The sequence below is a fragment of the Bos indicus x Bos taurus genome, chromosome 6 (genome assembly GCF_003369695.1).
Source record: "Bos indicus x Bos taurus breed Angus x Brahman F1 hybrid chromosome 6, Bos_hybrid_MaternalHap_v2.0, whole genome shotgun sequence".
Lineage (NCBI taxonomy): Eukaryota > Metazoa > Chordata > Mammalia > Artiodactyla > Bovidae > Bos > Bos indicus x Bos taurus.
This window is the reverse complement of record NC_040081.1, coordinates 86,992,146-87,006,935: the sequence shown is the minus strand read 5'-3', so window position 1 is coordinate 87,006,935 and position 14,790 is coordinate 86,992,146. Positions and strand designations below refer to the sequence as shown.

At 39.9% G+C, this 14,790-nt stretch overlaps 1 protein-coding gene across 2 annotated transcripts in view; it reads left to right on the top strand.

Annotated features, from left to right (window-relative positions):
• Positions 1-13,675, top strand: part of ADAMTS3 (ADAM metallopeptidase with thrombospondin type 1 motif 3) — a 281,050-nt gene extending 267,375 nt beyond the window's left edge. For both annotated transcript variants that reach the window (XM_027544709.1, XM_027544710.1), the window contains exons 19-22: positions 1,612-1,744; positions 4,331-4,538; positions 6,253-6,370; positions 10,979-13,675. In XM_027544709.1, the coding sequence (XP_027400510.1) occupies positions 1,612-1,744; positions 4,331-4,538; positions 6,253-6,370; positions 10,979-11,538 (1,019 nt within the window). In that variant the 3' untranslated portion in view covers positions 11,539-13,675. The remainder of the gene's footprint in view (positions 1-1,611; positions 1,745-4,330; positions 4,539-6,252; positions 6,371-10,978) is intronic.
• The last annotated feature ends 1,115 nt before the right edge of the window (positions 13,676-14,790 follow it).

The following is a 14,790-nucleotide window of genomic DNA, read 5'->3' as shown; positions in this document are numbered from 1 at the left end:
CATTCTCTCAATATGTTACCCTGAAGACAAAACATAATTTATGTAATATTCTTGACCAAAGTGAAAACCTGAATTGAACCATTACGAGACAGATAAACCCAGACTGTGGGACATTTTACAAAACAACTGGCTTATCATCTCAAAAATATTAAAAGACAGAAAGAGATTAAAACTATTCCTGATTAATTCCATGACTACTAAATGCAGTGCATGATCTTTGATTGGAGAAACATTTTTATAGAGTACATTATAGGGCAATTGATAAATTTTGAATATCATCTTTATATAATAGTATTATATTTGGGTTAAATATTCTGATTTTAAGAGTATATTGTGGTTGTGTGGGGAAATGTGCTTGTTATGAGCTATATGATGAGGTATTTGGAAGTGAAGAATCAGAATGTTAGCAACTTACTCTCAAAAGGTTCAGCAACATTTTATATGTAAACGTATATGTGGTACTGGTTTAGTTGCTAAGTCGTGTCTGACTCTTGGGATCCCATGGACTATAGCCTGCCAGGCTCCTCTGTCCATGGGATTCTCCAGGCAAGAATATTGAAGTGGGCTGCCATTTCTTTCTCCAGAGGATCTTCCCAACCCAGGAATCGAATCCGGGTCTCCTGCGTTGCAAGCAGATTCTTTACTGATATAATTTGTTTATTATATGTTATAATTAATATATATGATGTAAAAATATGTATATCAAATATGCTGACATGGTAACAAAAGGTTAATCTAGGTGTAAGGCATATTCATTGTGCTTTCCTTACAGTTTTTTAGATTTGAAATTTTCCAAAATTAAAAAATTATATATATATATATATATATATGTTTTTTCAACGTCCAAGTTGGTGCCTGGGGAGACCCTCAATAACTCCCTGGATAAAGTCTAAACATTTGTCTGGCCCACAGGTCTTTTAAGATCAGATCCCATACTTCAGCCATTCAAAGAGCCCTGCGTTTTCTATGTCATTTCATTTGCTTGGAATATTATTCTGCTTCATTCTCTTTGTTGTGTTCAGTCTCTAAGTCATGGCCAACTCTTTTGGGACCCAGACACAGATACTGGAGAGGGTTACCATTTCCTACTCCAGGCGATCTTCCTGACCTAGGGATCGAACTCATGTCTTCTACAGGGGCAAGCAGGTTCTTTACCACTGAGCCACCAGTGAAGTCCATGCCCTTTACTGGTGCTGTCTGAACTTGAGGATTCTGCCCAGGGAAGTGCTGATCTCGTAAACATTCTCTGTCTCTCCTCCAGCTAAGGTAGAGAACGTCCCCTCTGTGTTCCTTTGCCGCCCTCTACAGTCAATTATTGACATAGCTTTGTAGAAGCCTATGTCACTAGGTATGACATAGTTTTCCTATCTGACTATCTTACTAGACTGTATTTCAGGATCTAGTTCATTAACAAGCATGCAGTTGCTATTTAATACTTATTAAAGGATTTTTGTTGATTTTTATTTCATTATTTAATTTGCTTCTGGAACTAGACCACCTAGAACAGTGCCTGGCTCAATAAATACTTGACGAATGAAATGAATGAATAAATGGTCAAACAGGTGACAGAATGAATAAATGATTAAATCAAACATATATTTGCCTCCTCAGGTTTCCAGTACACTAAATACGGATGCCGTAGGAAAAGTGATAACAAAATGGTTCATCGCAGCTTCTGTGAGGTCAACAAAAAGCCAAAACCTATTAGAAGAATGTGCAATATTCAGGAGTGCACACATCCACTGTAAGCATTTATTTGACCTATCCTTATATATCAAGGAAAAAAATGAAAGGGATTTAAATGTCATTAGCTCTTTTTAGTTTTAATTTTTAGTCAAAGCTAATACGTGTACCTGCTTACAGTGATCAGATCATTTCATAGGAATTATACAAACCTTTAGTCCCGTGTTTTTAAACCATATTTCTGCTTCTCGCTTTTATTTCTGCCTCTCTTCTTTATTGAAGTATAGTTGATTTACAATATTGTGTTAATTTCAGGTGTGCAAAAAATGATTCCTTTTTTTTCAGATTACCTGACTTTATAGGCTATTACAAGATGTTGAATATAGTTCCCTGTCAGTCAGTTCAGTCAGTTCAGTCTCTCAGTCGTGTCCTACTCTTTGCGACCCCATGAATCACAGCACGCCAGGCCTCCCTGTCCATCACCAACTCCCAGAGTTCACTCAGACTCAAGTTCATTGAGTCAGTGATGGCATCCAGCCATCTCATCCTCTGTCGTCCCCTTCTCCACCTGCCCCCAATCCCTCCCAGCATCAGAGTCTTTTCCAATGAGTCAACTCTTCGCATGAGGTGGCCAAAGTACTGGAGTTTCAGCTTTAACATCATTCCTTCCAAAGAAATCCCAGGGCTGATCTCCTTCAGAATGGACTGGTTGGATCTCCTTGCAGTTCCCTGTACTACACAGTAAATCCTTTTTGCTTCTCTATTTTAGGTATAGTAGTTTGTATCTCTTAATCCCGTAGTCTTAATTTATTCCTCCTCACCTCCCTTTCCCCTTTGGTAACCATAAGTTTGTTTTCTATGTCTGTGAACCTGTTTCTGTTTTGTATATAGATTTGTTTGTATGTGTGTGCTGTGCTTAGTCACTCAGTCATGTCTGATTCTTTGTGACCCGATGGACTGTAGCCTGCCAGGCTCCTCTGTCCATGAGGATTCTCCAGGCAAGAATACTGGAGTGGGTTGTCATGCCCTCCTCCAGGGGATTTTCCCAACCCAGGGATCGAACCCAGGTTTCCCACATTGCAGGTGGATTCCTTACCATCTGAGCCACCAGGAACTTGACTTTATCCTTCTTGGGTCTGCTGAGTTAATTACCATATGTCCAGGTTTCCCTGGTGGCCAAAAGTACCTGTGACTATGAAGTATATACCTCTCATGTAATACCTATCTTCAAATGAGAGTCACTATTGAAGTCTTCAAAACTGAGTAAACTTTCTCAGTTGCCACCATTCATTCTTACTGTCAGTTGACAAACAAGGGCAATCTTAAACTCTGAAGAGCAAAAACGGCCAAGGTTTTAACTTGCTTATATTTTGGTGCTGCATATATGGGCTTCCCAGGCGGCTCAGTGGTAAAGAATCTGCCTGCCAATGCAGGAGTCACGATAGCTAGGTTGGAGAAAAAACTGGCAACCCACTCCAATATTCCTGCTTGGGAAATCTCATGGGAAAAGGAACCTGGTGGACTACAGTCCATGAGGTGATGAAACAGTCAGACCTGACTTAGTGACTAAACGGCAACAACAACAAGCTCTGTATATACAGAAATTTTTAAAAACGCAGAGAGAAAGTAACTTTGGAAAGGACAAATAGTATGCTTCCATTACATTCTGACAGACTGATTAACTGGAGGTAATCAATGGTGACAACCCTTTGGGATATATGTAATGAAGAACTGTCTGTAATAGTGTATCCGTAGCTAATCTGGAGAGTGCTGGGACACTGACATTGAATTTGGATGTGTAATTTGGGAATGTCCCCGAGGAAATCTTTTTTTAAAATATCTGCTTGGAAATGTTTCTATCAGGTATATTCATGGAAGCGGTTTCTGCTCAGGCACACAACTTTTATCAGGTCAAAAAGGGCCTATATGAAGAACAGAATTTTTCAAACATAATGGATATGTCAGGTAGCCTTCACAGCAACAACCATAGAGATGGAACAGAAATCTCAGAATATTAAAACATGGGTAAAGTCATGAAGTAATGAAAAAGCAGCAGCAGTCAAATCAGTTTGTCATGGCAGGGACCAGATGGATCCTTTTTATATTTCCTATGAGATATTTAACACCCTGAGGCAAAATAAGTTCATTGGTATCATATTTTTAGATTCCACATATAAGTGATATCACATGATATTTGTCTTTTTCTGACTGACTTCACTTCCTATGATAATCTCCAGGTCCATCCATGATAGTGCATATGGTATTATTTCCTTCTTTTTTTGATGAGTAACAGCAATCAGTATACCACATCCTGTTTACCAGTGGGGGCTAGTTTTGAAACATGCCTGAATCTGAGGGGAAAACCTTAGGATGAGTTTCCAAAGCCCTCTGTAGATGATCCTTGTGGAAGAGAGAAGGTGGTTTCAAAGTCACCGGGGAGACAGGATACCAGGGCCTAAAACACAGAAGTGTCAGATCTATTTTTGTTAGAAAGTTCTGAGACTGATGTATCCATATTTCTGAAGTTGCCTCCTGGGCGGTACCTCACCCAGAGAGCAGGAAAACCTAGGCTTACGGTGCAGGAAGGGGCGCAGGGCGCACCGGGGTTACCATGGGCAATGTTAACCCCTCACCCCCACCCCTGCAGCTGGGCGGCGGAAGAGTGGGAGCACTGCACCAAAACCTGCGGCACTTCCGGCTACCAGCTGCGCACGGTGCGCTGCCTCCAGCCGCTCCACGACGGCACCAACCGCTCGGTGCACAGCAAGTACTGCGCGGGCGACCGGCCGGAGAGCCGCCGGCCCTGCAACAGAGTGCCCTGCCCGGCCCAGTGGAAAACGGGGCCTTGGAACGAGGTGGGTGTGCGAACTCTGTGGGGCCGGGGGGAGTATGTGTGTGAAAGCGTGTGAAAACATATTTTAATTTCACTTCTGTATCAGGTGGGCTTTGTGTGAATGGAGAAACTGTCACATTGTTTGGAATCACTAAGCACCTGGGCATATTAAGAAAAAATTGATATTTTAAAACAGTGTTTGCATATAAGATTCATTGATGGGGGCAAACCACATTTGGATGCTTTGGGATACAAAGTTGTCTAAAAGGTGACTGATTTTCTAATAGTGTCAACCGCACTGTCCCTCCTAGATGTGTTTCAAATCCCTAACCTTGAATGCAGGGTCCTGCCCTGTTTGACACCGCATTGCTTTGTGTGTGTGTGTGTGTGTGTGTGTGTGTGTGTGTTTTAATTGAGGTATAATTGATACAACATTACCTTAGATTCAGGTGTACAACTTAATGATTTGGTATTTGTATACATTGCAAAATGATCACCAACAACAAACAAATAAATCCCACGATAACTCTTCTTAATCTGTCTTCCTTTATTCCACCTCTTTGTCCCAGTCTGAGGAAACTGTTCACTGTTCCAAAGACCAGCTGGTTGGAGCCTCCTGCCTTCTGGCTGGCTTGCCCTTCCCTTTCTGTCTGACTATCTGCCCATCATCCATCAAGGCTCAGCTTCATGGTCCAAAATACCATGGGGTGCCTTTTCTGCAGTCCTTCTTCATTCCAAAAGCAGAAGCCTACCAATGGCTTGCTGAGCACGGCAGTGTATCATAACTCCTGTCTTTGAGCTTGTGCTCAGCACTAGTCCAACCATTTCTCAAAAAAAAAAAAAAAAAAGAAAGGTACTTTGCTTCCCCAGTGCCCAGTTGGTGCCTGTCTGAATAACGTCTGTTTGGTGCTTGGCTGAATCAGTGTCTCGGTCCGTGTATTAACCACAGATCTTTGATGTTTCTAAAGATTCCAAATAAGGAATTATGGGGCCATAGAAGAGTGGCTAGGAGGACAGGGACTCAAAAAAGCAGATAGAAAATGAAAGAGGAAGTGGAGAACAGACCCAGGGTGGAAAGAACAAGCCAATGAAAGTTATCTGCACAGGACTAGAAGAACTCACCTTTCACTCTCTTCAGAGCCCGAGAAGAAGCCTTCTTCCTCTACAGATCCTACGTAGATCAATAGCACGGCTGTTTCTGGGCTTAGTTTTAGAGCAGTTAGCCCCTTCCTTAAATAAATGAATATGTGGGAATAGAGTAATAATAGTTCCAGCATAGCACATGAGTCAGTTTGCCATCTGTAAGGAAGGTGAGAGAAGGGGAAGCTCAATCTGAGATCCACTCCCTGAAAATGGACTCCACCACTGGTTTTAGGAACCTGCAGAAAGTGTTAACACTGTAACAATGACTTCTTCAGCATCAAATGCTTCCTAAGTGCCAGACTTATCTGCTTTACATACATTGTTTCCTTTGCTTCATTTACTCCAACAATTCTGTGAGGCTTTCAGAGAAAGAGCAATGTTCCCAGGCTGGTGAAGGATGGAGCCAAGTTATAAACAGGATTCTCTGTCTCCAAAGTCACTGTAACACTGCGCAGCAGAGAAAGAACTCCAGAGCTGTGTATGCATGTGTGCTTGTGTGTGCATGTGTGTGCCTGAGTGTGCACATGGGGAAAGGAAGGAAGGCAGTCTTGGTGGAGTAAAACGTCTACAAATCATAGCCTTTGTTTCTGTAGTGTTCAGTGACCTGCGGTGAGGGAACAGAGGTGAGGCAGGTCCTCTGCAGGGCCGGTGACCACTGCGACGGGGAGAAGCCTGAGTCTGTCCGAGCTTGTCAGCTGCCTCCCTGTAATGGTAGGTGTGACACTGATTGATTTCTCTGCTCTGACCATGGTTAACTTTTTTCTTTATTTTGATTTTTTAATTAATTCATTTATTTTAATTGGAGGACAATTACTTTACTGTGATGGCTTTTGCCATACACGAACAAGAATCAGCCATAGGTATACATGTGTCCCTCCATGCTGAAACTCCTCCCTACCTCCCTCCCCTCCCCTATTGCTCTAGGTTGTCCCAGAGCATCGGCTTTGAGTACCCTGCTTCATGCATCAGACTCGCACTATGACCATGTTTTTGAGCCTCAAAAAAGGAGAATTTCCTCTGGGGACAAGCTCTGGAATTTTCATTTACTTATTGAAAAATAACTTTAGGAAAACACATTTGAAATATTAGCCTAATACAGTTCTTTAAGATGGGTGTCTGAGGCAGTATCCCCTCCAGCGTCACCACTGCAGCCTCCATGGTTCCCAGTCGACGGTAATGCTGGGGTGAGGGCCTTATCATCCCATATGAAGTTTCTGTCAATCTGTGTTTCTAGAAGAAGCTGCTTATTTTCTCTCTGATTTTCTTTATAACTTCACAGTATTGTTAAAGGCATAATAATGCAGAATGTTATGCAATGTTTTACTAAAATTATTCAGTTGAGACATGCAGATGATAAATGTCATTCACAAAGCCGTTTCCAAATGCATCCATATCCATGAAAGTGAAAGTCACTCAGTCATGTCTCTTTGCGACCCCTTGGACTATACAGTCCATGGAATTTTCCAGGCCAGAATACTGGAATGAGTAGCCTTTCCCTTCTCCAGGGGATCTTCCCAACCCAGGGATTGAACCCAGGTCTCCTGCATTGCAGGTGATTCTTTACCAATTGAGCTATGAGGAAAGCCCAAATATTCAACAAATGTGCTTGCAAAATAGGCACCTTGTACCTAGGCTAAAATTTACTTGACCTATTCCTTCAGTATTGCAAAAACAGAGTCTCTTTTCTTTATTTTAAAGTGCAGATCTTCCTCAATTTACAAGAGAGTTATATCCTGATAAACTCTTTCTGAGTTGAAAATGCATTCAGTCAAAAATGCATTTAATACAACTAACTTACAGAACAGGGCTTCCAAAGTGGCTCAGTGATAAAGAACCTGCCTGCCAATGCAAGAGATGTAGATTCCATCCCTAGGTGGGGAAGATTCCCTGAAGGAGGAAATGGCAACCCACTCCAGTTTTCTTGCCTGGAAAATTCCATAGACAGAGGAGCCTGGTGGACTAGGGTCTCAAAGAGTCAGACATGACTGAGCATGCATGCATATGTCATCACATGTGCACAACTTACTGAATACTGTACCCTAGCCTTAAACATGCTCTTAACACTTATGTTAGCCTACACTTGGGCAAAATCATCTAACCCAAAGCCTATGAACAGTTGTCTGGGTACAGTGTGATTAAAAGTTGTTTGCCCTGGTGATCACCTGACTGACTGGGAGCTGCGGCTGCTGCCCTGCATCACGAGAGGACCATTCCACTTATCACTAACCCAGAAAAGATCCAAATTCAAAATTTGAAGTACAGTTTCTACTGAATGTATATGGCTTTCATGCCATTGTGAAATCCATAAATCAAAAGTGGGACTGTCATGAGTCCGGGATGTCTGTATAATTCAATTTGCTGTTGTAATAAATAGCATATATTGGATGGTTTCAGCTTCTATAACTCTGTCTCCCTCTTCTTCCTTTTCTGTCACTCTCTCTACATCTGCCTGTGTGCTGTCTGTCTCATTTTGTGTCTCCACTTCACTCTCCTCTCATTTGCTCTGTGGGTCTCACTCCCTGTTTCTGATTTGCTGTCACCTGCTATTTGTGGGTTGCTCACGTCCTGTGTGCACCACACATGTTTTTTTCCACTCACTTTTTCTTCTCTCCCTCTTTCACTCACTCTTTCTCTCCTAGTCTCCCTGCCTCCTCCTCATCTCTCTCTCTCCCTTTCCTCTTCTCTCTCTCCCAGTGTCTTCCTGACTCTTCTTTTTCTTCATTTCCCTCTTTTTCTCCCTGATACCCCTCATCCTTCCCTTTCTGGCACATGTGTCTAAAAGTGTCTTTCTTTCTCCTCCACTTTTTTCTCTCCTTTTCTCCCCTCTGTCTCTGCCATTACTTGTCTGTCTCTCCATCTTCCCATTTCTTCCCTATCTCTTGTCTTCCCCGCCTTCTTTCTTTCCCAACTCCCGGTGTCCCTTCCCTTCTGACTCTCCGTGGCTGTCTGTCTCTTCCTTCCTATTCTCCCATTGCCTGTCTAATCTTCCAAAGTAACCTTATGAATTATTTCTCTGCATATTTCCCTTTGCTAATGTTGGGTGGCATGAATAAGTATGACCATGAGGGGGAGACAAAGGACTTACATACTTAATCATTTTTCTCTGGAAAGTATATTTGAAAGTTCAAAGCACAAGTCAAAGCCAGAATAACAAATTGACCTACTCAGAAGCTGTAAAATTTACTGTCACCATAATATTTTACTCTTATATAAGTGTTACTGTCAGAAGGGTAAACACTTTGTGAGTAAGCTTTATTGATCTTAACAACTGGTAGAGCTGCATATTTTTGCAAATATGCCCAATTGTCAGCAGGTATGTGTTTGATTCTCTTCCTTAATCCAAAAGAAAATATTATAGGCATAGAAAGACATAAGCATAGAAAAAATAATTTGGATACAATAAGGAATTGATACTTGACGTAAAACCCATTAATTTGCAGGTATTTGCAACCTAACTAGGATTACAACCTAATTCTTTCCTAGTATGAGATATTCAAATGCATCATACTATATCATAGGCGTGTAAATATCAGGCAAAGACAAGTCATCTTAGAGTTTAGGAAGTGGACATGACATTCTAACTCTAACAAAGGTGAGAAGGTTTAATCTTTATTGGTCTTGCCAACTGACCCTCCTTTTTTGATCCCCCCCTCAAACTTTAGAAAAGGAATTCAATTTCTTTGGCAAGTTATATAGCAAGTTCCTTACCTAGCAATGTAGAATTACCCAACATTACATTGTCATTGTGATTGTATTACATAAATGCCACAATTTATAATTCTTTGCATTTATTATTTGGATATGAGATCAGTATTCTGTGTTGGATTATGCACATGGGCTCTGCATAGAATGTGCCCTGGAATGGCTAAAAAGAAGTACAGACTTTTTATGAACTCAACGTTTGGATTTTTTGAAATCTAATTCTTACAACTTATGATTAATAAAGTTTTGGAATTTTATTTTAATTCCAAAAATTAATAAATATTAAATTTATTAATAAAATAATGGAAATAGTATGTACAAACACACCTACCAAGTGTTTTAAAAGTGGTACTTAGTATTCTTTAAAGTACTGTCAATTCGATAAAATTAACCATGTATTATTCATAAGAAAGTTGGCACATGTTACCCAGATTTGTGCTTTCAAATAACAAATAACCTGAGAACATTCAATGGTAAACATGAAACCATTGCTTCACTCTGGAGAATATCCTCTGAATCAAAATTGTATCTTGATTTTTCTTTTAGTAATATAGTTTTAAGATTTAATATGTTCCAACAGATCTTTAGTATTTTTTATTTTAAATTTAAACTTAATATAGAGACTGCTGCTGCTGCTAAGCCGCTTCAGTCGTATCCAACTCTGTGCGACCCCATAGACGGCAGCCCATTAGGCTCCTCCGTCCCTGGGATTCTCCAGGCAAGAACACTGGAGTGGGTTGCCATTTCCTTCTCCAATGCATGAAAGTGAAAGTGAAGTCGCTCCATCGTGCCGGACTCTTAGCGACTCCATGGACTGCAGCCTACCAGGCTCCTCTGTCCATGGGATTTTCCAGGCAAGAGTACTCTATCATAAAGACAGAAGTATCATAAAATTTTAAAAAACAGATGCCTCTCTGTATCTTAAAAGTATGATAAATCCAATATTCTATTTTCTAAAATCAGAAATACATTCCTAAGAAGAAAACAATACCCTCTATCTGAAGACTCTTGATGGGAATGTGAAAGTGCTGGTCAATCCAAGTGCTTTGCACAGAGAGAACAACTTTTTTAAGTAAATTTATTCTAATATTCATATTTTAACTCAAAGGCTCATGTGGAAAACACCCATCAATGTTAGATCTTAGTTAAATCTTTTTATATTCATAAATGATTTTCATGCTTTTCCTCCTTTTATTTTTAGCTATATTTATTTTATATTTAAAATGAAATATAGTTGGCATACAGTATTATTTCATTATGTAATGAGGACCACAATAAGTCTGTCCCCATACAAAGTTATCACCATATGACTGGCCATATTCCTTATGCTCTGTGGGACATCCCTATGGCTTATTTATTTTGTAATTGGAGGTTTGTACCTCTTAATCTCCTTTACCTATTTTGCCCCTCCCTTAGCAACCACTCCTTTGTTCTCTGAATCTATGATTCTGTTTTTTTGTGTTTTTTTAGATTCCACATATAAGTGAGTTCATACAATATATATCCTTTTCCGTCTGTCTTATTTCACTTAGCATAATGCCCTCTGGCTCCATGCATATTGTCCACCATTTATGTTTGGACATATGTCTTATTTTGTTTTTCTTTGAATCTCTGTAGATGAGCCATGTTTGGGAGATAAGTCCATATTCTGTCAAATGGAGGTGCTGGCACGATACTGCTCCATACCAGGTTATAACAAGTTATGTTGTGAGTCCTGCAGCAAGCGCAGTAGCACCCTGCCACCGCCGTACCTTTCAGAAGCTGCTGAAACTCATGATGATGCTATCTTTAACCCCAGTGACCTCCCCGGATCTCTAGTGATGCCTACATCTTTGGTTCCATACTATTCAGAGACTCCTGCTGAAAAGAAGAAATCTTTGAGCAGAATCTCTTCCATAGCAGGTCCAAATGAGCCTGCTGCTTTCAGGTCAAACAGTAAATCCAATGGTGCTAACCTATCCCAGAGGCAAGCACAGCCAGCAGAAAATGCAACTCTAGGACCCGCCTCCCCACCCACCAAGAGTGGCCACCTCAGTTCATCTCCACAACTGGCTGCTGCCCGCTTCCTTGCAGCCAGTGGTTCCATAGGTGCTTCTTCTCAAGCAAGAACCTCAAAGAAAGATGAAAAGCTTATTGACAAGAGACGTCCGCTAAGATCATCCACATTGGAAAGATGAGCAAGTGAAGCCATAAGGCTCAACGTCGGTGAAAAATCTGGAGGACCTGCCTCTCTCCATGGTGCATACAGCTTGTTTAAAGTGGAATTCTCCATAAATCGTCAGCTCATTTTCTCTGTGAGTGGAAGAAAAAAAAGTGCTGGTTCACTTTCTAGTTGCTTTCGTCCTCCTTTTGTTCTGCCTCGACTCATTTACCAGAATTCATTGGAAGAAAGCACCAAAGATTATTGACCGGAGGAAAGTAAGTTGCTAGGTGTGTGGGTCATTTTCTAAAGCAGGAAAGGGACTGGAACCAATTGTGCATATCAGCTGATTTCTTTTTTAATTTTAAAAAAATTCAGTAAAAAGAAGAAAGAGATGCCAATGGTTTACACTTTAACAAAAAGTTTTGAAGCAATGAATTCTTAGACTTGTATTCCTATTTATCTATATTAGAAATATTGTATGAGCAAATTTGCAGCTGTTTGTGTAAATACTGTATATTGCAGAAATCAGTATTATTTTAAGAGATGTGTTCTCAAATGATTGTTTACTGTGTTACATTTCTGGATGTTCTAGGTGCCTGTCATTGAGTATTGCCTTATTTGACATTGTATGAGTTGATTTTCAAAGGAGAATATTACAAAGAAGTTAGAATTGCAGCTACTGACAATACAAAGGGTGGTGTTATGTAGTTTTGTTTGATCAACAATGTGACACTTAAATTAGAGAAAAAGAATAGATAAGCTGCAGATATTACCTTCCATCCTTTAAATAAAGAAGAATAAGATTAGTGTCTTAGCATACTTGTAGTCACAGGGAACAGAGACCAGTAAATGAGCCCATGCAAGACAAAACAGAAACCTTTTTAGCAGGGCTTCAATAGACACCATTGATTGTCCTCTGTTCTTGTGTTGTTTTTAATCGTCCCATTGTTGACATATACAAATGTGTATACTCAATGTACTGTAATAATAATGAAAAATGTTCTGAGATCATTTGTATGTTGGTAGCTGAGAAAAGCATCATGAAACTAGATTAACACTCAATAGAGCAGGGCTGTAGGGCTCTAGAAGCAGGTTCAAGAAAGTATTTGTCAATGGTTGCGATATTTATTTTCCGCATGGTTCATATTCACATGCTCACAACCACAATGCATCTGACTGCAATAATGTGCTAGTAATTTATGTCAGTGATCAGTTTACTTACAGTGAAGCCAGAAATTCCAGGGAGTAGATGTAAAGTATCTGTATATAGAATTCAGAACTGAAGATATTTATTAAAATTTGATTTTTTTTCTTGATAGTATTTTTATGTACTAAATATTTACTCTAATACCAATGCCATATTTTGGTAAACTAGAGAGACATAATTAGAGCTGCATGCTTTGTTCTGTACATAGAGGAGAAATTTAAGCAAAATAAAGCAGCCAAATCAAAGAACTAAATTTGAACAAAATTGATATTATGCAAACCTTTTGCAATTTTAGAGGAGTTGATGCAAAGTTGATAACTTGTTCCCCTTCAATGAAACATAAAATTGTATGGGCTCAGACAGCTAGCTGTTTAACGAAATAGTAAATTAGAAATACCAGAAAAGAAGTATGTGAAAGAAATGAGTATTTCATGAATTACACTTAAAAGGAAAAAGAAAGATAAATGTTGTCAGCATAATGATTTTGAAGTCAGTTTCTGAACCATCTAAAATGTAAATATGTTAACCTCTCAACACAGAAAATGTGCAAAAACTTTTTGCATTTTAACCATGGTAAAAATAACAGCTTCACCTATTGACTCTATACCTCTAAAGAATCGCTGCTACTTGGTGCAAGACTTTTGAAGGTCAAATGAATTAGGTGAATTCCAGATTGGAAATCTCTGAGCCTCAAGCAGAAATCTTTTTTTTTTTTTTTCCCTAAAATTTCAGAATGAAATTCTCTCTAGTTCGCTTGCGTGTGCATGCATCTAGTCCACAGGGGATTACAAAGAAAGCTGGTCACACACATACACCTCTCATAAAGATGTATATATTCATTATACTTCTGATCTTTGAGCTTCCTTTTCTACTAAGCTAAAAATTCCTTTTTATCAAAGTGTACACTACTGATGCTGATTGTTGTATTGGGAGCACGTAGCAATAAAAATGTTAACAAAGTATAGACCTGGCTCAATTGACATTTTTATCATTAGATTCATCACTGAGTAATGGTAACCAAGTTCTTTCCTCCCACAAAGTGAAATAGTATCAAGTTCAATTGCTACTTATACTTTCTCCAAAGGGGCTCAAAGAAAGTGACAGGGGCTCTTCTTTTCATATCAGGGTGTATCATACAATTTTTTACAAAAGAAAATAAGAGGTTGTGAGGTGACTTTTTTTGTCTAAGTCCATTCCACAGAACTTGAAGAGAGAGAAAGTGGCAATAATCTATTGGGATAAGAAGGAAAAGGGGTCCTTCTAGTTTTAAAATGTGTCATCTCAGGATAGTTTTTAGAAAAGCTGCCATCAGCTCTGAACCCTGAGGACTGCTGGAAATACATGACCCAGGACTCAGGAGGACCATCCAGAGGAGGGGACTTCGTCATGTAACAAGGAGATACAGTGTTGCCACAGTTTCTAGTCTAAGCTGCAAAGGCAGACGACTCAGGTTTGCACCCCACCTACCACTTCACACCTGAATTGATCTTGGGTGATCTAACTAGATTTCAGTTTCCTCATCTGCCAAACGGAAGGCAGAATTATCAAATTTCACTATGGAACTGCTGTTAAAAATGAGCTTAAGTAAAACTGTTAGCCAAGCCCTAACATATAGTAATTCAAAATAAATATCAACTGCGTCATTGTGGTTCCTCCAATCTCCTCATCATCTTCAGTTCAGTTCAATTCAGTTGCTCAGTTGCATCTGACTTTTTGCAACCCCATGAACTGCAGCACGCCAGGCCTCCCTGTTCGTCACCAACTCCCAGAGTTTACCCAAACTCATGTCCATTGAGTCAGTGATGCCATCCAACCATCTCATCCTCTGTCATCCCCTTCTCCTCCTGCCCTCAATCTTTTCCAGCATCAGGGTCTTTACCAGTGAGTCAACTCTTCGCATCAGGTGGCCAAAGTATTGGAGTTTCAGCTTCAACATCAGTCCTTCCAGTTAACACCCAGGACTGATCTCCTTAAAGATGGACTGGTTGGATCTCCTTTCAGTCCAAGGGACTCTCAAGAATCTTTTCCAACACCACTGTTCAAAAGCATCAATTCTTCGGCACTCAGCTTTCTTTATCA